Source organism: Mercurialis annua, linkage group LG2 (assembly GCF_937616625.2).
Source record: "Mercurialis annua linkage group LG2, ddMerAnnu1.2, whole genome shotgun sequence".
NCBI classification, from domain to species: Eukaryota; Viridiplantae; Streptophyta; class Magnoliopsida; order Malpighiales; family Euphorbiaceae; genus Mercurialis; species Mercurialis annua.
The window spans coordinates 9357660-9378595 of NC_065571.1; the positions used below are offsets into that span (position 1 = coordinate 9357660).

Sequence of the window (20936 nt, forward strand, 5' to 3'; positions counted from 1 at the left end):
TTTTTTAGAGGAAAAGATGATTTTATTGAAATTTAAACAAAACAAACAAGTTTATTGACCGGGAAAGAAATTTTACCGGCAAGAGTACAATATTTTTCGAAAAAAGAACACATTTAGCAAGGGCATGTGCAACTTGGTTGCAATTCCTGTTAACATGTTGAAAAACAACGTTACGATCTTTCGCCAGTGCTAAACAATCTTCCACAATAAGTTGTATATTGTCTATAGCGCTTTTCGGACGTTACAGGCGCTAAATAACAACAAGTGCATCAGACTCGATAATCACATTCTAGGTTAAAATTGCAGCAGCAAATTGGACTCCCAAACGAACGTCGTAACTTTCAGCTAGCTCAACGTCAACCATTCTATGCAAGATAGCCACCCCACATTTCACCACTGCTCCATTATGCTCCCAACACACATCAGTGATAACAGAAATATTCTTGTGAACAGCAATGGTCGCATCAATATTGATCTTGAACCACTTGATAGGAGGAACCTGCCACACAGCTGGGACGTTTGCTTGAGATTGGACCTACTGAACACATACACGGTCACATAGAGCAGTGACGCTACATAACAAGAATTGAGCCGTCATCTGATGGTTATCAAATACGATATTGGTACGGTCGTTCCAAATCACCTATAAGCTAGTTAGAAAAATTCAAAGCTCATCAGATTTCAGAGAATCAAACATACTCAGAAGCCACTCAGTAAGATTGACAACTGGAAACTGATCAACCCGCAAGCTCAGCGGTAATAATAGCCATAAGCCTCGTGCTTCCTCACAATCACTCAATGCATAGGGAGCTGTTTCTGCTACCACACCACACCTCAGATAGCAATTAATTAACTGCATTGATTTTTTAACCAAGTAACCGTTACATGGCAGAGAATTATGACAAATACGCCACAAAAATAGCGGATCTTTGGCATGACTGAACAACGCCAAATTTTATTCCATAACCCACTTAAATCAACAGTATCTTATGAGCCAGGAGTCCCTCTACTAGTGATATTGCAAGCCTTATAGTAACCAGATTTGACCGTGTAAAAACCATTTTTATTCGCGGGCCAAAACAGCTTGTCCGGAGAGAGTCTCCTAATCAATGACTTTCTTCCCCTCCATGGTACTTTGCCAGACAAAGCTCGCTCTACGTTTGGAGGTAGCTCGAATAAAAGGATCATTCGGGAAATATTTGGCTTTAAACATCGAGCACAAAATGAGTCAGGATCCTGAATTAGGCGTCAGGCCTGTTTAGCTAACATTGCTAAATTAAAAGCTCGTAAATTTCAAAACCCGAGCTCTCCCTCCTTCTTAGCCTTACAGATTGTGTTCCAACTAACCCAAGAGATTTTCCTTTTTTTATCAGTTCCTTTCTACTATAACTTAGAAATAACACGCTGTATATCCGAACAAAAGGAAATAGGCAAAGAAAAGCAGCTCATAACATACGTCGGAATGAACAGAGCTATAGATTTAATCAACACCTCTCTACCTGCCTTGGATAAAAATTGCTCCTTCCACCTAGAGATTCTTTTATGCATGCGATCTTATAGAATAGTAAAGATCGGCTTCTTTGAACGACCTACCATAGTTGGTAATCCCAGGTATTTCTTGAAGAGATCCACCACCTGAATCCCAAGGATTTGTTGAATGGTATGGCGCTGACCCTGTGGAACTCCACCACTAAAAAGAAGCTCAAACTTGTCAAAATCAACCACCTGGCCAGATGAAGTTTAGAAGGCCCCAATGATTCTCTTAAGAGCATGACATTCCTTACTCGTAGCTTAGGCAAACAAAACGCTGTCATCTGCAAAAAAAATAGATGGTTTATTCTAAGACTTTCCCTGCACAACCGGCTTCCAGATATAGAGCCCTGTTGCACTCCCTTGCTGAGAAGCGTTGATCCCTCTATGCATATCAGGAACAAATAAGGCGATAGAGGATCACCTTGGCAGAGCCTTCTCTGTGGCTGAAGGAATTCATACGATATACTATTGACCAGAAAGGAGAATGTGACCAACGATATACTTGCAAATAAGCTTGGTTAAGTGTCCCGGGAAATCCATCTGAATCATAGCCTTTTCCAGGAAGCTCCACTTAACTCAATCGTAGGCTTTACTTATATCGAGCTTAAACACAATCGAACCCTTTCTACCCTGCGACCGCTTAGCCATATAGTGAAACAACACAAAAGCAATCAGCGCATTATCAGTTATAAGTCTACCAGGCACAAAGGCGCTTTGAGTTTCATGAATCAAACTCGATAACACCATTTTTAGTCTATTTGCTAACACCCTAGCTATCAGCTTGTAAACCACGTTGCATAGGCTCATAGGTCGAAGGTCTTTCATTGAATATGGAGAAGATTTCTTCAGAATGAGAGTAATAACATTGTGATTCAGGTTAATAGGCATTTCTCCTGACTACAAAAAATTAAGAACACACTTCACCACATCCTTCCCGATTATACGTCAGTACAAGCTATAATGCTAAGAACTTTCTTGAGCAGTATTTAATCGACGCTACTAGTATTCATAAGTATTTTGGCCAACTTTATTAACGGACAGTGGTAGAGTTAGAAATTTTACATTAAGAAGGCCAGATCGTGGTTTTATGTTATACATAAAAGGTGGTTTTTAAAAATTGGAAAACCAAATCATAATATAAATTAATTATCTATACGGATTTAATTTTCAAAGTTGGATGGGTGGGGGTGGTGTGCAAAACCCTCGCATTGCCCTTATTTTTATTTAAATATCCTTTAACCTTTTTCAAATTTAAAAATCCATATTCAAATTCTCTCAACTCACACTCAAACTCGACAAACGGATATAGCAATTCTAAGTAAAAATGTCGAATTCTAGTCGCGATAACCTCCTGTAAGTGTTCGTTTCACGTTTTTTTCTTTTATGTTTTTACATTTTTTAATTATTTTAATTATTTTTCAGACCGACGCTTTTAGATCACGCCGATCCGAGTAGACGATGTCCATACGTCGTCTACCCGGACCGACGTGATCTAAACACGCCATTCCAAGGGGAAACATTTTCCCCAAACGTTTCCCCTTGAGGGAAACGTTTGGGGGAAAACGTTTTTCTTGTGAGGGAACGTTTTCCCCAAACGTGCCCCCACAGCGTCGGCGGCGACCGGAAATGTTGTCGCCGCTTAAACATTTTTTCATTAAATTAATTATTTAATTAAATAGTTTAAAGTAATGATAGTTAAATAGTTTAATTAAATTTATGTAGTCTTAGTACATGGTTTAGGTGTTTAGGATTTAGGGTATATTAAATAAAATTAATTTAGTTAGATATATTAGTTGGTTTAATTAGTTCAAATTAATTATTTAAATTTATTTTATTATTTATTTACTTAATCCTATTTTATTCATTTAATCTAAATACTATAAATTAATTAATATTATTGTCATATCTCGTGGCATGAATGCCTCAGCCCTAAGATAGAGACAGCAGACGGGGACTGGTGTTGTTGAGAAACCTGAAGAGGGAGATGCGATTTGGAATAATGTGATGTTGGATGGTGATCTGGACAATTTAGAGGAGTCAGAACACCTCGTTGCTACTCGATGGAGGAAGGGGGATGACGGCTGGTTCGTTTTTGAATCGTCATAGGTAATTTGATTCAAATATTTTGTTAATTTAAAAATATTGATATAAGAAAGAAAATATGAAACAAAGATGAATTCAAGGAGAAATCAAAGAGAAGCTGAGAGATAAGAAATTGACAGAGAAATGAAAGAATCTGAAATAGGAGAAGTGATCTCAATTGATGAGAATTGAATCTATTGCACAAACAATTATCAAAGAGTGAAAAGAACTCACAAAGAAGGCAATCGATGTACGTATCGCATGGCCAATGTTGGTTTCTTTCAACCAGTTGGTATGATTATTCATGACAGTGTTATTAAGGACGTTTTAGGCTGCTTGAGGGATGACACCATCAGCGTCTCTTTACCTCGCATGAGCAGAAGCAACTAGTTTTCTGCTTCTGGCTTTTGCCAGCTATTATATTATCAAACAAAAAGAGTGAAAAGAATTGAATCTTGACATTGCAGAAATTTGAGATTAAATTTGAAATTACCGGTAACGAGTATTAGAATTTGAAACCGAATAAAATAAATAATGAAAATCAAATCTGAACTGAAATCAACAACGATGAATTGAACAAATCAGAGATTGATCAAAAGATAAATTTGATAGAATAGGAACCTGAAATTGAAATTGAAACCGTTGATAGCAACGATTTGAAATTGAACAAATCAGAGATTGATCAAAAGATAAATTTGATAGAATTGGAACCTGAAATCGAAATTGAAACTGTTGATAGCAACGATTTAACAGAGAGCTTCAATTTTTAGCACCGATAGCGATTAATTGAAACGAAATTTGAAATTGAACCGAAAATTATTGATAGCAATATTAAGAATCTAAAATTGAACTTCAAGTTACTGATAGCGATGCTTGAAGCCGAAATTAAACTCAATCTGGGTTGCTGGGGCTGGACATCCAGATCGATACAACGAAGAAAAATTGAAATTAATTTGGTTCGCTGCGATACATCGGAAAAGATATTAATAACACGGCGGCAACTCCAGAGACAATGCCTGATCCCGGGCCATATTTCGGTTCTATGTTTGTTTTCTGATACCATATCAGAAAACAAACATAGAACCGAAATATATTTATTGAAGTTTTAGAATTACAAAATTTATATATTAAGATGAAATTTAATTTATATTTATACACAAAATGAATAACTGTTTTACACAAGAAATGGATATATTAAATGACCGTTGCCAGCTGTAAAAGAGTTGTTGCCACTTGCCCGCTCTTATCTAGCTGTATCCAGTTGGCCATTGCAAGTCAGCAACATGAGAAGCAGGAGAAGTTTGAGCAGCAGGAGAAGAGTTTTGGTGCAACAGATGTATTCTCTATTAAAATGGTTCAGCTAGCCTTAGCCATGCATTTTGACCATTTCAGTGGTGGAGTCAAAATTTCTATATTTATTGTAATATGTACTATATATAGTATGATAATTTGTTAAAGTTGAGCGAGCTCAAATCCTAAAAAAAATTCCTAAACTAATTTAGGTAAATTTAAAAAGTTAGGGAGGGCCTATGTCATTGGACCAATCCAACTTAGCTCGTCAAGCTAACTAATGCTACTCGATCGAGCTCTCTCACTGCACATTGTTTTAGACTTCTTGATTTTGTGTACCAAACAAAATTTGTCTTAGTTTCCGTCATCTACTTTTATCTCTTTCGAGGAATTTAACTTGAATATTGCATTTCGATTTTGATATTTATGTCACTATTAGATCTTAAAAAAATTACGCATACGCTAAGAGAAAGTCCACCTGATGAAAATTTTCGAATGCATTTTTTGGTTTTTAATTTCCATAATTTGATATTGATAAATCACCAACGCCTGGACCGGTCAGATGAACCTGAAAGAACAAGAACACAGAAAGTCAGACGAAGAACCGGTGGAGGTCACCGGTAATTCGCTCCGACGATCAAGTCAGTATTTGCTTGGAGAAGAAGAAAGAAGAAGAGAAAAGAAGAGAAAAGAGTGTAGAGTGAGAAAAAAGAGATACCTTTAGGGTTTGCTGATAAGGTGGTTTATATAGTTTTACCTAGCACGTGTATTCCGTAGTGGATTCTTACTCTTTTTGGTCCCCACAACATCGGTTAGTAGACGTGGTTTGCTCACGTTGGATCTCGTTTCTCGAGTAAGATATGCAGTACATGGAAACGCCTATGTGTCAGATTCTGTTCAGAGTTTGTTATGGAAAATGCTAACTCGGCCAAACACCGTGAACCGAGCTATCTGATACCTGTGATAGAGGTATGGCTACTCCGGGATGGTTAATCATGTAGTTCGGTCTCTCCGTGGTCTTTTCCTCTGGTAGATCGGTCGAAAATGGTCACTAGGTATTAGGTCCTTATGTTCGTTTGACCTGGTGAGGTTTCATGTTGGTGAGGCTGTTTCACCGCCTTGTTGCTGGTCTCATTATCACTAGTCCCCCCCCAGGATGTCGGACATTTATGTTCGTGGTTGGGGGTTTCGTCGGCCGAGTTGAATTTTTGCGTGGGGTAAGACTGAGTTCCGTTGGTCCGGTGTCAGACTCCTGTACATGTTGTCAGAGGATACGTCGCTTCACTTGTCCTTCTTCTGGCATGATTTGTTTGGTTGTGACAGCTGTAGGCGACGTGCATCAATCTTGTTTGTCCCGATGTGAATTAAACTTAGATGACTGCCACTTGTTCTTTTTCTGGTTTTTTGAAAATTTTTGTGTTGACGTGAAACTCTTCAGTTTCCCTCCTTTTTCAGTTACTTTCTATTTTGGAGTGTCTTTAATTTCTCCTTAACCGCTGCGTCCTTTGCTTTTCCCTTTAAACTGAAATTCAAAGAAAGACGCTTCTCTTTACTTTCCCTTTAAACTGAAAGGAAAAACGCTTCCCTTTACTTCCCCTTTAAACTGGTAAGAAAAACGCTTCCCTTTACACATCTGTTCCCTGTTTCTGGTTCCATCGTCAATTCGCTTTCAAGCTTGTGTTTCTTTGTTGCTGGTGCTCATTTCCCCTAGATTTGCTGCTTTTGTGTGATCTGCTGCTACATTGTCCAGTGAGTTCTTCTTCCCCCTTTTTAATTTCTGTTTGTATGTATATGACATGATTTGCTTCGTTTTTCGTTTTTGATATACTGTGTAGTGATAATCTGGCTTAGGATTGTGCATGTTTTAGCGTTTGTTTGTTTATACTTTGGATTTGTTAGGGAGATTCTCGGTTCTGCATATTTGGAAAGTTTTGTTAGTGATTTTTCGGGGATAACTGGGTATTGAGTGTTCTTCGTGTTCTTCGTGTTCTTCGTGTTCGTCTATTAGGAAAAACTTTTGTCTGTGTTTTTTACCTTTAACCTTCTGAGACTAGGAATTTTGTTTTAAGACCTGTTTGTGATATCTCGGTAGTCCTTTTTACCTTAGGCTTCTATTCTCTTTAGGTATGTCGGACGAATATGATGAACACGAAGGTCAGGGTTATACCGACAACTGTGAAAGTGAGTCGGATGGGGTGGACGTGGACTCCCCTATTGAGAGGGTAGATAGACCGTTTAAACGCCTTCGAAGAGGTGTTGAAGACGTTGCTGATCCCACCGAGCTCGAAGACTCGGTCATTCTAGTTCGGGACAGGAAGTCTAAAAAGAAAACCGGGGAGGCCGGATCTGAAGCAGTTCCGACCGAGGAGAAGGTCGAGGTTACCCGTAAGGGTAAGGGGAAAGCTAAAGCTCCTGCTGAGAAAGTTAAGAAGGATGAAGAGGAGTCTTTAGTCCCATCTCGGTGTACGGACGCTTATCTGGCTAAGGTCGGGCGTTTATTTGATATCAACGAACCGTATGCTCTCTCTTTGGTCCCAGAGGGGGAGCTGGCCAATGTGACGACTGCTTCCAACACCATTACACTTTTCACCGAGCACCTGCAGTCCGGAATTCGCTTCCCGTTGGACCCCTTGTACGAGCAGCTAAGCCAAACGTACCGAGTTCCTCTTGCCCAGCTGCACCCCAACGCGTTGCGGCACTTTACATGCTTTTTAGTACGCTGTAAAGCCCATAAAATTGTCCCCAGCGTTCGTTTATTTGCTTGTCTCTATAGCATGACGCTGGTGGACAATCAACATTTTGCCCATTTCCGGTTTCGTCCGTCCCGGAGTGGATTTATTGAGAAGGTGGTTTTAGGAATGCAAGATTCTTTGAAGCACTGGCGGGAAGATTTCTTCCGAGTAACGAGGTCGGATCAGAAGGATTTCCTATCTTGCAAGTTGTGGGTTAATAAACCACAAGTGCTAGACAAGTCTTTCTTTACCCCTGGCGATCTGGAGTACGCCAGCATAGATCTCCTCCACAAAGCTAACCTTGCTCGGGGGATCCCACATGCAAACCATCTATTCCCTAAATTGCCCCTTAAGTACTGGTCTAAAGATAAGAAGGCTGTGATGGCTAACGGTATATGTCTTGGTGTTTGATTTTTGTTTTTGGTTGTTTTTTCTTCTCTTCTTTTTTTTTTATTTTAGGTATATGTACTGACTGATCTCAATATTTGATTTTGCAGTGGAGATTGATCCCTCTAGGTTGAAGAAAAGGCCTCAGAAGAAAAAGAAAAATGAGCCTCTTCTTGCTGCTCAAGCGAAACCTGCTGCTCCGGGCAACGTGGCTCCGAGCAACTTGGCTGCTGGCCCCGCTGCTCAAACTCCCGTTCTCTTGGCTCAGCAGAGCCCGGTTCGGATATCCAACGATGATCCGGAAGGTCGAGACTTTGTCCTTCCGGAACATCGTAACTTACCTGACCGGGTGTCTACCTCTGACGAGGCCAATCAGCCTCTCCGGGTTCCGGTCAAAGATCTTCTGCAGATTATCGACCTTGACCTGACCACCCTTCAGACTGAAAGGTCGGGTAAAAGAAAGAGAGAAGATGGCAACCCGGATGCTTCCACCTCCTCCGAGATTCCAGTGATAACGCCTGCGATGTTTTTCGATTGGATGTCGCTGTGCTGTATGAAGAATCATCTGGCTGTTACCCTGGATACTCTACCGGTTGCTGATGAGGTAGCTCGGGTCACTACTTTCCCTGATGACCGGGCCCTTTATAGGCAAGCCTCTCCACGGAATTTTGGGGCGATGATCTCCTCCCTTAGCCTTAAGGTATTTTGTTGTTGTTTTCTTTCTTTCTTCTTTTTTTTTTTTTTTTTTTTTTTTTTTCTTTTTTTTTTTTTTTTTTTTTTTTACTTATTGCGTGTTGTTTTTGTTTTTATTTTCATTCAGTCGGCTCAGGTTGGTCACCTGGTGACCGAGGCATATGGGAAGCTCCATGATGACTGGGAGGCGGTGTGCCAGCAGCTGAAGGTGGAGAAAGAGCGGTTGGTTGAAGCTAAGGAAGCTCTGGAGAGGGAGAAAGATCTGTTGAAGGAGAAAACCCAACGGGTTGAGGAACTGGAAAAGAGGACGTCGGATGACGCTGTTAGGATGGAGGGCCTGTCGGGTGAGGTTGTTGCTCTGACTAAAGACCGAGATGATTTAAAAAGAGATTTTGAAGAGCAACTCTGCGATATCACCAAGAGGAACTCTATAGCGGTCGATCAACTGAAAGATGAAGCGGTACAGCTTCGGAAGCAGGCCGAGGTGCATGATGAGCAATTGAGATCCCAACTTCTGGCGAGGGATGAGGAATGGGGGGTTAAGCTGACCGAAAAGGAAGATAAACTTTATGAGAACCTTCGCCAAATCCTTCGTGCTGGTGAGAAGAAGGTTTCAGATGCTGCCCGAGCTCTGGGAGGGGAGGATGTAGACTTAACCCCTTTCGAGCTCGATATTGATGAGCTGATAAAGATTGTGCCTACTCTCCCTCCCGAAGAAGAAGAGGATGATTACCTCGTTTCTCCGGAGGAGGATGATAGGGCTCCTGGGGCGTGATGTAATTCATTTTTTTGTAGAAACAATATTTGTTGGATCCCTTAGTGGGGTCCTGTTTTGACTTTTGCAGTACGTTTAACGAACTTTTGTATCTTGGTTTGAATACTTTTTAATATTTTTGTTTCTTGCCTTTCCTTTCCTTTACCGAGCTATTTTTCCTTTGCAGGTTCTGATTTTGTGTTTTTGTTTAAGTGTTGGAATTCTATGTTCTTTCGAAGTGCATGATAGTTTATCTCGGTACATAATAGGTTTTTACTTATTGCTTGGTCACCAAAATAAAATTGAAAAAGGTAGTTCTGAAGATGGTTAAAAATATGCTTTCTAGATGTGCTGTCGTTGGGCGGCCACAGGGTTCTTAGGCCGGCCTGAGCCTTTCTTAGGACGGCCGAGGCCTTTCTTTGGTCGGCCGAGGCCTTTCTTAGGACGGCCGAGGCCTTTCTTAGGACGGCCGAGGCCTTTCTTAGGACGGCCGAGGCCTTTCTTAGGACGGCCGAGGCCTTTCTTAGGACGGCCGAGGCCTTTCTTAGGACGGCCGAGGCCTTTCTTAGGACGGCCGAGGCCTTTCTTAGGACGGCCGAGGCCTTTCTTAGGACGGCCGAAGCCTTTCTTAGGACGGCCGAAGCCTTTCTTAGGACGGCCGAAGCCTTTCTTAGGACGGCCGAAGCCTTTCTTAGGACGGCCGAAGCCTTTCTTAGGACGGCCGAAGCCTTTCTTAGGACGGCCGAAGCCTTTCTTAGGACGGCCGAAGCCTTTCTTAGTACATAGGTCTTTTAAACTTTTCTTTTTATATATAAGGGGAAAAACTTATGTTTGAGTTTTACAAAAGCCTAACCCAAACATAAGTGAAAAAACCCCTGAACCTCAACTTACAACAACGAAAAATGCTTAAATAAAGGTAAACATAGAGCGCCCAAAAACTGCTTCTAACTTCCTGCTACTGGTAGTATTTCCTTAGCACTTGCGAGTTCCATGTTCGTGGTATGGTCTTACCAGACATAGAGGCCAAGTGATATGCTCCCCCTTTGCCGACCTGAACAACCCGGTATGGCCCTTCCCAATTTGCTTCTAATTTGCCTACCCCAGCATTTCCTTTTCCGATATCAGCTCTTCTACGCACAAGATCACCCAACTGAAAAACCTGGGGCTTGACTCTGTTGTTATGGTATCTCGCCATTCTTTGTTTATATGCTTCTATATAAGCAGAGGCTTTCTCCCTTCTTTCTTGGAGTAAATCCAGGCTTAGCCTTTGTTCTTCCTCATTTGTTGCTTCATTGAAAAACTGGACTCTTAGAGTAGGCATACCGAGCTCTACTGGCACCATGGCTTCGCATCCGTATGTTAGAGAGAAAGGAGTTTCACCGGTTCCCTCTCGTGGTGTTGTTCGGTAAGCCCATAGTACGTTTTGCAGCTCCTCCACCCATTTCTTCTTCCTGGCGTCTAGCCTTGTCTTCAGTCCTTTTAAGATGGTCCGATTTGTTACTTCGGTCATGCCATTGCTTTGTGGGTGTGTCACTGAAGTGAACCGGAGATCGATTTCTGACTTGGCACAAAAAGCTTTAAACTTCTTGCAGTCGAACTGCTTCCCATTGTCAGCTATCAGAACTCGTGGGAGCCCAAATCGACAGACTATTTCTTTCCAAAAGAACTCTCTAACCCGAGCAGATGTGATGTCGCTTACTGCTTCTGCCTCGACCCACTTAGTAAAATGGTCAATTGCCACGATGAGGAATTTCCTCTTCCGAGTCGCTGGCGGGAAAGGACCCAGGATATCAATTCCCCAGGTGGAGAAAGGCCAAGGACTGATGATTGGTGATTGCTCGGTGGTGGGGGTGTGCCTTAAATTCTGGTGTTGTTGACATCTTTCACATTTTTTCACCAGATCTTCAGCTTGCTTAAGCATCAATGGCCAGTAATATCCTTGCAGGACTACCTTTTTGACTAGTGACCGCGGTGCGATATGGGAACCGCATATGCCCTCATGTACTTCTTTCAAGACATATTCTCCTTCTTCGGCAGTTAAACATCGAGACCAAGGTCGGAGGAAAGATTTTCTGTAGAGGGTCCCATCTAGAAAGGCATAGTGCGGTGCTTGACATAGGATCTTGTAGGCCGACCTCTTATCCTCTGGGAGACTACCTTCTGTTAGATACCGAGCAATGCCAGTCATCCATTCATCTAACGGTTGGGTAAGGAAAATTGTCTCGGGGTAATCTATACTCGATTGGGCGAGAGTGGAAAAATGCACCCCGGCTAGCCTCTCTCCTCGGGCAGCAGACTTAGCCAACCGATCAGCCTCTTCATTCTGAGACCGGGGTACTTGCTCAAACTCCCATTTTCCCCCACGATCGGATATTCGGTCAAGAAAGTACTTTGCTCTATCCACGTATCTCCTCATTTCAGGATCTTTTGCTTCGAAAGTTCCTGAAATTTGCTTCACCACTAACTGTGAGTCACTCTTAATTAGTACTTGCTCTGCTTTGACTATGTTGGCCAACCGGAGTCCGGCCAAGAGTGCCTCGTATTCCGCCGCATTGTTGGATGCTTTGAAACTGAATTTCACTGAGCTCCTCAATTCAGCGCCTAAGGGTCCTTTTAAGACTATACCGGCTCCCGCTCCTTCTAAGTTGGATGCCCCATCCACCTCTAGGATCCAACTTATCAATTCTGTGTCTATTTCTGCCGGTTGATCGTGAGTAGTTGTTTCAGCCACAAAATCTGCCAGAACTTGTGCTTTCAGGGCTGGCCTAGCTTCGTACCTGATGTCAAAGCCACTCATCTGAACCGACCACGAAGCCATTCTGCCGGAGGTTTCTGGTCGGTGTAATGCTTTCTTCAATGGCTGGTTGGTTCGTACTACTATTACGTGTGCCTCGAAATACCTCCTTAGCTTTAATGCTGCCGATCTGAGCGCCAAAGCAAACTTCTCGATTTTTGCATATCGTACCTCGGGTCCCTTCAAGACCTTGCTAGTATAGTATATTGGTGTTTGGAGACCCAACTCTTCTTTGACCAGGACTGCAGCTACCGTCTCTTCCGCCACTGCAAGGTACAAGTACAGGATCTCTCCTGGCTCTGGCTTTCCAAGTACTGGCAGAGTGCAAAGATAAACCTTTAGTTCTTCAAACGCCTTTTCGCATTCGTCATTCCATTGGAAGTTCTTCGTATTTTTCAATGTTTTGAAAAATGGTAAACATCGTCTTGCCGAGCAGCTCATAAAACGACCGAGTGCAGTCACACACCCATTTAACTTCTGCACTTCCTTCACCGTTCGAGGTGCTTTCATCTCTTTGATTGCTTCGATTTTCACCGGGTTGGCTTCTATCCCTTTCTCGGACACTACATGCCCCAAGAACTTCCCCGATCTCACAGCAAATACACATTTATCCGGGTTGAGCTTTATGTTGTATTTCCTTAGCTTGGCGAAAGTTTCTGCGAGGTCTTTTGCGTGGCCTTCAATGCTTCTGGATTTCACTACTATGTCGTCTACGTATACCTCCACATTCCGACCCAACTGGTCATCGAACACGTAATTCATTAACCTCTGGTAAGTTGCTCCAGCATTTTTCAATCCAAAAGGCATTTTCTGGTAACAAAATGTTCCCATGTCTGTGACAAAAGATGTTTTCTCCTCATCTTCTTCATCCATTGGCACCTGATGGTAACCCTGGGAAGCATCTAAAAACGCAAAAACCGCAAAGCCGCAGGTCGCATCTACCAGCTGGTCAATGCTCGGTAGAGGGAAACTGTCCTTCGGGCAAGCATTGTTAAGATCGGTATAATCTATACAAAGCCGCCATTTTCCATTTGCTTTTTTGATCAATACCGCGTTAGCGAGCCACTCCGAGTGGTGAACCTTTCTGATGAAACCTGCTTTGAGCAGCTTGTCGACTTCTTCTTTGATCGCTATTTGTTTTTCGAGAGAGAAAACCCTCTTCTTTTGCTTCACCGGCTTACAATTGGGGTCAACTTTCAGCTTATGAGTTATGACTTGAGGATCTACCCCCCCGATCTCCTCCGGCTTATTAGAGAACTCGGATGCAAATTCCCGTATCTGTTGTATGACAGCTGCTCGGCCCTCTGATGGCCAATTTATGCCCATTTGTACAGTCATGTCACTATTAGGGAGTTGGACTGCTTCCAAAGGCTCGGGTGGCTTTTGACCCTTCTTTTCTTTCAAAGTGAGTTCTGGGGTCTCGATATTCATTGATTCTACAGCGGGCTGAATTGTGGTCATGTAGCATTCTCTAGATACCCTCTGGTCACCTCGTATGGCGATTACTCCCTTCTCAGTCGGCACTTTCATCATCACATATCTAATACAAGTAGCAGCACCTGTACTATACAACATAGGTCTACCCAGTATACCATTATAAGCTAGTGGCATATCGACAATCATAAAAGGAGTTTTTACCTGCCTTGTTGGTTCCGCCAAAATTCCAGCTCGTCCCTCCTTTTGTGGGATTTCGACACCGAGTATTAAGTCTAGCTCAATCATTCCTTCCGGGCTTACAGGTGTTCCTCCTAGACCGAGGAGAGGTGTACTGACCGGTTTAAGCTCTGATCGGGTGCCTCCCAATTGTAAATACGCTGCCAAAGTTAGCAGATTCACCGAACTCCCATCGTCTACTAAAAGTCGTCTTACCCATTTTAGTTGGATAACCGCCGAAATAACCAGAGCATCCTCATGAGGGAACTCTACTCCCTTGCCATCCTCTAGAGAAAACGATACTTCGGGCCACCGGGGTCCCTCCATGACCGACATCACCGTTTTCTGTTTTTTCTTGCAACGTCTCTCTGAGCTTACAGTTCCTCCTGCCAGCGTATTAATCACTCCGGTTATTTGAGACCTCTTAGCCTGGGGATCAGGCTCCCGAGATGTACTAGGCTCACTTCGAACTGGGTTAGGTCGGCTCGTCGGTGGCTGTTGCGGGGGATTGGTTACGAAACCCTTCAACCTTCCTCTGCACACCATTCGATCCAGCTCTCTTCTCAAATTACCGCAATCTTTGGTCTCATGGCCGTGCCCCTCATGGAAATCACACCATTTTGTTTTATCTCCCTCTCTCGTCATCCGGGGTGGGTAAGAGATATACTCATTATTAGCTTTTATCCACATCAGGATCTGATCTCGGGGAGTATTTAACGGCACAAAATGCCTCTCCTGCCCTCTGTTGTCGATGTAACTATCTTCACCTCCTCCGATATTGTAGCTCGGTCTGAAGTTTGTAGTTTCTCCACTGTTTCGGCCGGGGCCACCCTGGAACTGGGGTCTCCCTCTCCCCCCTGGTTCATAATTAGATCGGAAACGCTCCTGGCTTCTCCCCCCTCCTGGGGAGTTGTGCTTCTGGGTATTTGGTACCGAGCTGGGTGCCTGTCTCTGTCGCTCCTCATCCAAATTCATATAATTCCATGCTCGATCCATAAGCTCAGTGTATGTCTCCACTGGGTTAGTTATAAGACTGTCTCGGAACGATCCCATGGTGGTGTTATCCTTCATGGCGTCAATGGCTGTATCATCAATGAGATTTTCCACTTGGACCGCTTCCGAGTTGAAACGAGATATGTAATCCTTCAGACTTTCTCCCGGTTTCTGAAAACATTTCTTTAAGTCGGAGGACTTTTTCTTCCTCTGTATGCTCGGAGCGAAGTGTGTTTTAAAAGCTAGCGCCAAAGCTTGGAAACTTTCAATGGATCCATCCGCCAGACTTTGATACCAATTCTGCGCAGCATCAACCAAGGTGGTCGGGAAGATCTTACAGATGGAGGCATCAGAAACGTTCTGAACACTCATTGATACCTGAAAACAATTTAGATGTGTCATTGGATCAGTTTTTCCATTATACTGCTTTATAGTGGGGTATTTAAACTTATCTGGGAATGGTTCGTCGAGGATAGCTCGGCTGAGGGGGCTTCCTATGCCAAGCAAGGTAACCGGTCTCGACATAGCTTTGTTCCCCTTCTGTTTGGCTAGCTCAGCCTGGACCAGTCGTGTGACTTCAGCACCTATCGATTTCCTGTCCGGGTGGTCGTTGCCCGAGCTATGTACACTTTCAGCTACTTCCTTCCTAGCTGGCGGGACTCCTGCCCTAGCAGCCTGCAGAGGTCCCACCACCGGATCTGGCACTTCTCTTCCCAAGCCGGTTGTATTACGCGGTCTATCCGGTGGTAGGTCCTCTCCGTGCAATCCCTCCCTCGGAGGAATAGCAGCGTTCTGGCCTTCTGCTCCCAGAACTGTAGCACCTTCAGCAGGTATACCCCGACCTCCGGTCACCCGTGTTGTGCTTGGATGCACTGGGGTTGGAGTTGTAGCGGCGTTGTATCCTGGGTAATACTGGGCCATGACAGCAAGATGCATTTGCTGGGCCTGATGCAACTGGCGAGCCATGTATTCCAGATATTCTTGAGCTTGTAAGACCGCCGGGGGTATATCTTGCCCAGAAACCGTTCCCGTTCCGATTGGCACCGGTGTAGCGTCTACCGGAAAACTGAGTTGAGTGGGAGGTAACGTGTTGTGGAGGAAGCTCTGTGGAACGGTGGTCCCTGGGGTGGATAGAGTGGTATGACCAGTATCGGAGGTGAATGGGCTCACCCTAGGATAGTTCTCCATCCCATACGCGGGCATAAAACCAGCTCCGCTGCCAGAGGCCCTGGACCCTCCCATCTGAGTGTTGGCCGGAGGTGTTAAGCCAGTGATCACGGAAGTACGACCACTGGCAGAACTTCCCCCAACCGGAGTAGTATCCGCGACCGTCTCCAGAGGGTCTGTCCTCTCAATGACAGGGTCATTAGCCATTTTTTCAATCAGAATCACGCAACAATGTCACAAACTCAGACAAAAGAAGAGAAAATGGGATATTTAAACGTTTCCCACAGACGGCGCCAAGTGATAAATCACCAACGCCTGGACCGGTCAGATGAACCTGAAAGAACAAGAACACAGAAAGTCAGACGAAGAACCGGTGGAGGTCACCGGTAATTCGCTCCGACGATCAAGTCAGTATTTGCTTGGAGAAGAAGAAAGAAGAAGAGAAAAGAAGAGAAAAGAGTGTAGAGTGAGAAAAAAGAGATACCTTTAGGGTTTGCTGATAAGGTGGTTTATATAGTTTTACCTAGCACGTGTATTCCGTAGTGGATTCTTACTCTTTTTGGTCCCCACAACATCGGTTAGTAGACGTGGTTTGCTCACGTTGGATCTCGTTTCTCGAGTAAGATATGCAGTACATGGAAACGCCTATGTGTCAGATTCTGTTCAGAGTTTGTTATGGAAAATGCTAACTCGGCCAAACACCGTGAACCGAGCTATCTGATACCTGTGATAGAGGTATGGCTACTCCGGGATGGTTAATCATGTAGTTCGGTCTCTCCGTGGTCTTTTCCTCTGGTAGATCGGTCGAAAATGGTCACTAGGTATTAGGTCCTTATGTTCGTTTGACCTGGTGAGGTTTCATGTTGGTGAGGCTGTTTCACCGCCTTGTTGCTGGTCTCATTATCAGATATTATAACTTTTAATTTTTCTTTTATTTAGGCCAAACCCATATAGAGGTCCCTATATTTTATACTTTTTTTTTTTTCGGTAGGTCCTTATACTTTATTTTTATATTATCTGATCCCTCTACTTACCTATTTTTGATTTTCAGGTTCTTTGTGAGTTTTTTCAAGCCCCTTTACTTACAATTTTTGTTTCCTCCAGTCCCTCTACTTATAATTTTTGTTTCCTCCAACCACACAAAAGGACCGGAAAAAACTCATAAAGGACTTGAAAATCAAAAATAGGTAAGTAGAGGGACCAAATAATACAAAAATGAAATATAAGGATCTACGGAAAAAAATGTGTAAAGTACAGGGACTTCTATATGTGTTAAGCCTTTTATTTATCATTCAATAAAGTTCTTAACCTGATAAGTAACTTACCAATAGAATACACTTATTCAAATAAAAACTAGATTCTCTTATTATTATTATGAACAGGAGACAACCTACCTTCTTTAACACATCTGATGTGGTAATAAAATAGTGGAGGCATTAAAAGTTGTTTTTTAAGATAGACACTTTTGAAGGAGAATTGGCGAATGAAATACTGACACGTAAGAAGGAACATTGAAGATGATATAAAATGGTGAATTAAAAGTATTTTCCGCAATAAATCTATCACTATAATATTTTTTTTTTATTGCTTTTATTTTAAATTTTTCTTTTCATTTTTATTTTTGTATCTAAGTTTATCAAAACAAAGAGTGAAGTACATATTTTTTGGACTAATTAGGAATCAAAACAATTGTATCACTACTAAGAAAATGGCAAATTGAAGATCCTCCAGGCTTAACTTTTAGTACTTGAAAAGCTAAATGTTGTGGGTTCCAAGATGAAGTATCGGAGTGGCAAATCACAACAGCTTTAGCTTTCGAACCATCATCACCTACCATCGGAACCATGTAAGCCTGTGTCCCCGTTGTTACATGACAATAAAACACAGCGTACAAATAAATTTGTTTATGGCACACAATTTGGTAATCACTCATTTTTCTAATTCCATGAGAAATAGTGTAATTTTGGTTCTTGTACTCCTCTTCTACATCATTAGCAAGAGCCAAGACATTTTTTCCATATTTTGAAACCACAAAATCAACTAAAGATTCTAAGGATGTAGCACAATATTTTTCTTCTCCCTTCATTTTTGGTGCCTCGCATTGTTCAATTGCATGCTTGATCATTTGAGCTTCTTTTGATGTGGATTCTATAGAAAAATATTCAAAAATTTCGGGATATTTTTCGGTTGAAAAGGGTATATTTTGAGCAATTTTACGCGGCAAGAAATTTGAACTATTATTAGCTTTTCTAAAATTAAGATAAAATTTATTTTCAGGAAGAAGATTGTTATGCAAGAAGAATATAGTGGTAGTTGTATTGTTAGTTATGACATTACTATCAAATGTTGTTTTTATTCCTGGGTACGCAATTTTATAATCGATCCTTTGTTGTGGATTCTCCTCAAAATCATCCAAATGCTTCCTTGTCTTGTAAAAATCGCTTATATTTTCTGTAAATGTTTGCAAATTAAAAGCATAAAAAAAGAGTATGGTGAACATATTTCACTGAATATAGGTAAAATAATTTTATAATCGATAATTATGACTAAATTGATAAAAAAATTAAATTTTTTTGATAGTTTTCTCTATCAATTTTATGAGTCTATGACAATAATAAACATTTATTGAATCTCAAATATAATCATTTATAATATAAACATTTATAATATCTCAAATATAAACATTTATAATATCTCAAATATAAACATTTATAATATAAACATTTATAATATCTCAATAATAAACATTTATCATTCATAAAAAAAACATATATTGAATCTCAAATATAAAAATTTATAATATCTCAAATATAAACATTTATTAATTTATTAATATAAAGTAAATATACAATTGCTTAATAACTGAATATTTAAACTAATGATTAAGAAATTTTAAAACTAAAAATAAAAAGATGAACTCATCCTTCAAAATGTAATTTTTTTTATTGAATCTCTTGTTTTTATATTTTAAATAAAATAATTGATTGAAGTCAAATACGATCTTAATATATATATTTAATTAACTTAGGATTTCTGTTTTTAATAATAAAATTATAGTTTAAGGAAAAAAATGATGGCATAAACTAACCTGGCTTTAGAAGTTCTTGAAGAGCTATTGGCAATGGAGTGTTTGGCAACATAGATTTCCAGTAAAATTCTAGCGATAGGGAACCATTGCTTTCTCTGAAAAGCTGCAATATTAAGATTGATAATAAAAAATATGTCAGCTAAATTCACTTATTCAAAGATATTGATCATATTATCTGAACCAAAAACATAAATTCTTACACAGAATAATAAAGTAAAGATGGGAAGAAGAAGATGAAGCTCCATATTCATAAGCTAGGCTTACTAATATGAAGATGAGATGTAGTCAAAACATATGTGCTTCTCTATATAGGACCAAAATTATTATTAGTTTGGTTAAAAAATATTATTAGTTTTTGTTGTGTGTTTGACTAGCTCTTTATATGAAATAACTTGTTTGAATTAATTGTTTGGTTACTTTCATGGAAATTATTTAATTAAAATATATAATGATGCATGCTATCGTTTGATTTTGAATTTTTGCACCATATATTTAAACCCTATTTCTCCTTATCTTTTTGTTTTATCTTTGGCAGGCCTCAATGCAATTCTTTTGAAGCAAAGTCTTTGACTTCAATTGATGGGTTCTCTTTCTATTTTGCAGCTTCAAATCGCGGATGATACTCTAATTTTTCTACCTAGCGATATTGCTAAACTAAAAAACTCGGATTCTACGTTGTTTTGAACGTATGATCCAGAGGTTAAGGATTAAATTCCATAAAAGTTCTCTAATGGAAATTAACATTGGATAACATGATCGTCGTTTGGACATGCCTTTCGTAACTGGTTAGAGTAACATTTTTTAGTGAAGGACCAGACCTAGCCGGTAGAACCAGTTGGAGGTTCGGTTATTATTCCATGAGGAAGTTTACTATATACATCGCACATTCTAGTTTTATCGATCTAGTGGTTTGGTTAGCATGTCCGGTTAAGCACACGTTTCAGGCCGTTTTTAGAATTTTCTCATTAAATTCAAAGGCTATGAAACACAAATCTGTGGAGCTAAAAGAGTTCAAAAATCATTTATTGAAGATCATTTAGGAACAACCATAAAGGAGCATATATAAGACGATTTTCGGCAAGATTAAAGTAATGATTCTTAAAGATTTAAGGAGAAACTAAAGTGACAATTGATCCAACCTAAAATCAAAACAGTTTTTTCTTAATTTACTCTTAATGAATTATTTTGATTTATTTCTTGTTTATCAATTTTGGATTATGTGTAACTAAATACCCACATCAGAGTGAGCGATGTAGCTTAATTATGTGATTTGTTGTTGTTTTATCAATTGGTTTTTATATTATCGAAAGATTGTTTAATACCATATTTTTTTAGTAATTAATTCTTGTATTGACTGTTATTTGATTAATTAGCTACCAATTTAATTTCATGTAGAATTTGTGTCATGTATTGAGAGATGAAGCATGAATATGGATCTAGAAGGATATAAATAATACCTTAAGAATTATGTATGGCGTATACCTTATAGCTCATCGTCATTTGAGTAAAGTAATGTTTAGATTGAGAAATCAAACTCGTTTTTAATTTATTAAGGTTTCTTGATTTGAGAGAATATTTAAGCATCTTTGGATACCACCATTGAAATATAATCAATTTTATAATTAACAATGAATCTCATGTTAAGTAAAATCTCAAAACTAGTGTTCTTTATCATTAGTTTATTTTTAATTAATAGTTATCATATAAACTCTAAAAGAGTGTCAACTTAATTAAAATCCAATTTTTCATTAAGAAAATAGTTATCATTGT

The 20936-nt window shown here is 40.5% G+C and overlaps 1 protein-coding gene across 1 annotated transcript; it reads right to left on the reverse strand.

Moving 5' to 3' along the window:
• Window positions 1-17596: 17596 nt before the first annotated feature.
• On the reverse strand, window positions 17597-19464 carry LOC126669374 (BURP domain protein RD22-like). The gene is made up of 3 exons (XM_050362829.2): window positions 19367-19464; window positions 19167-19269; window positions 17597-18529 (listed from the first exon to the last, which is right to left on the reverse strand). Exons 1-3 carry the CDS (start codon window positions 19415-19417, stop codon window positions 17748-17750), a joined length of 936 nt encoding a protein of 311 aa, XP_050218786.1. The 5' UTR covers window positions 19418-19464; the 3' UTR covers window positions 17597-17747.
• Between the last annotated feature and the right edge of the window lie 1472 nt (window positions 19465-20936).

Bases quoted from the DNA above. Each gene is read 5' to 3' on its own strand.
- LOC126669374 (XM_050362829.2), bottom strand. From the start codon at position 19,417: ATGAATATGGAGCTTCATCTTCTTCTTCCCATCTTTACTTTATTATTC. The intron at 19,270-19,366 runs GTAAGAATTTAT...TTAATATTGCAG, and splicing joins TCTTTACTTTATTATTCTGT to CTTTTCAGAGAAAGCAATGG. The intron at 18,530-19,166 runs GTTAGTTTATGC...AAACATTTACAG, and splicing joins TCAAGAACTTCTAAAGCCAG to AAAATATAAGCGATTTTTAC.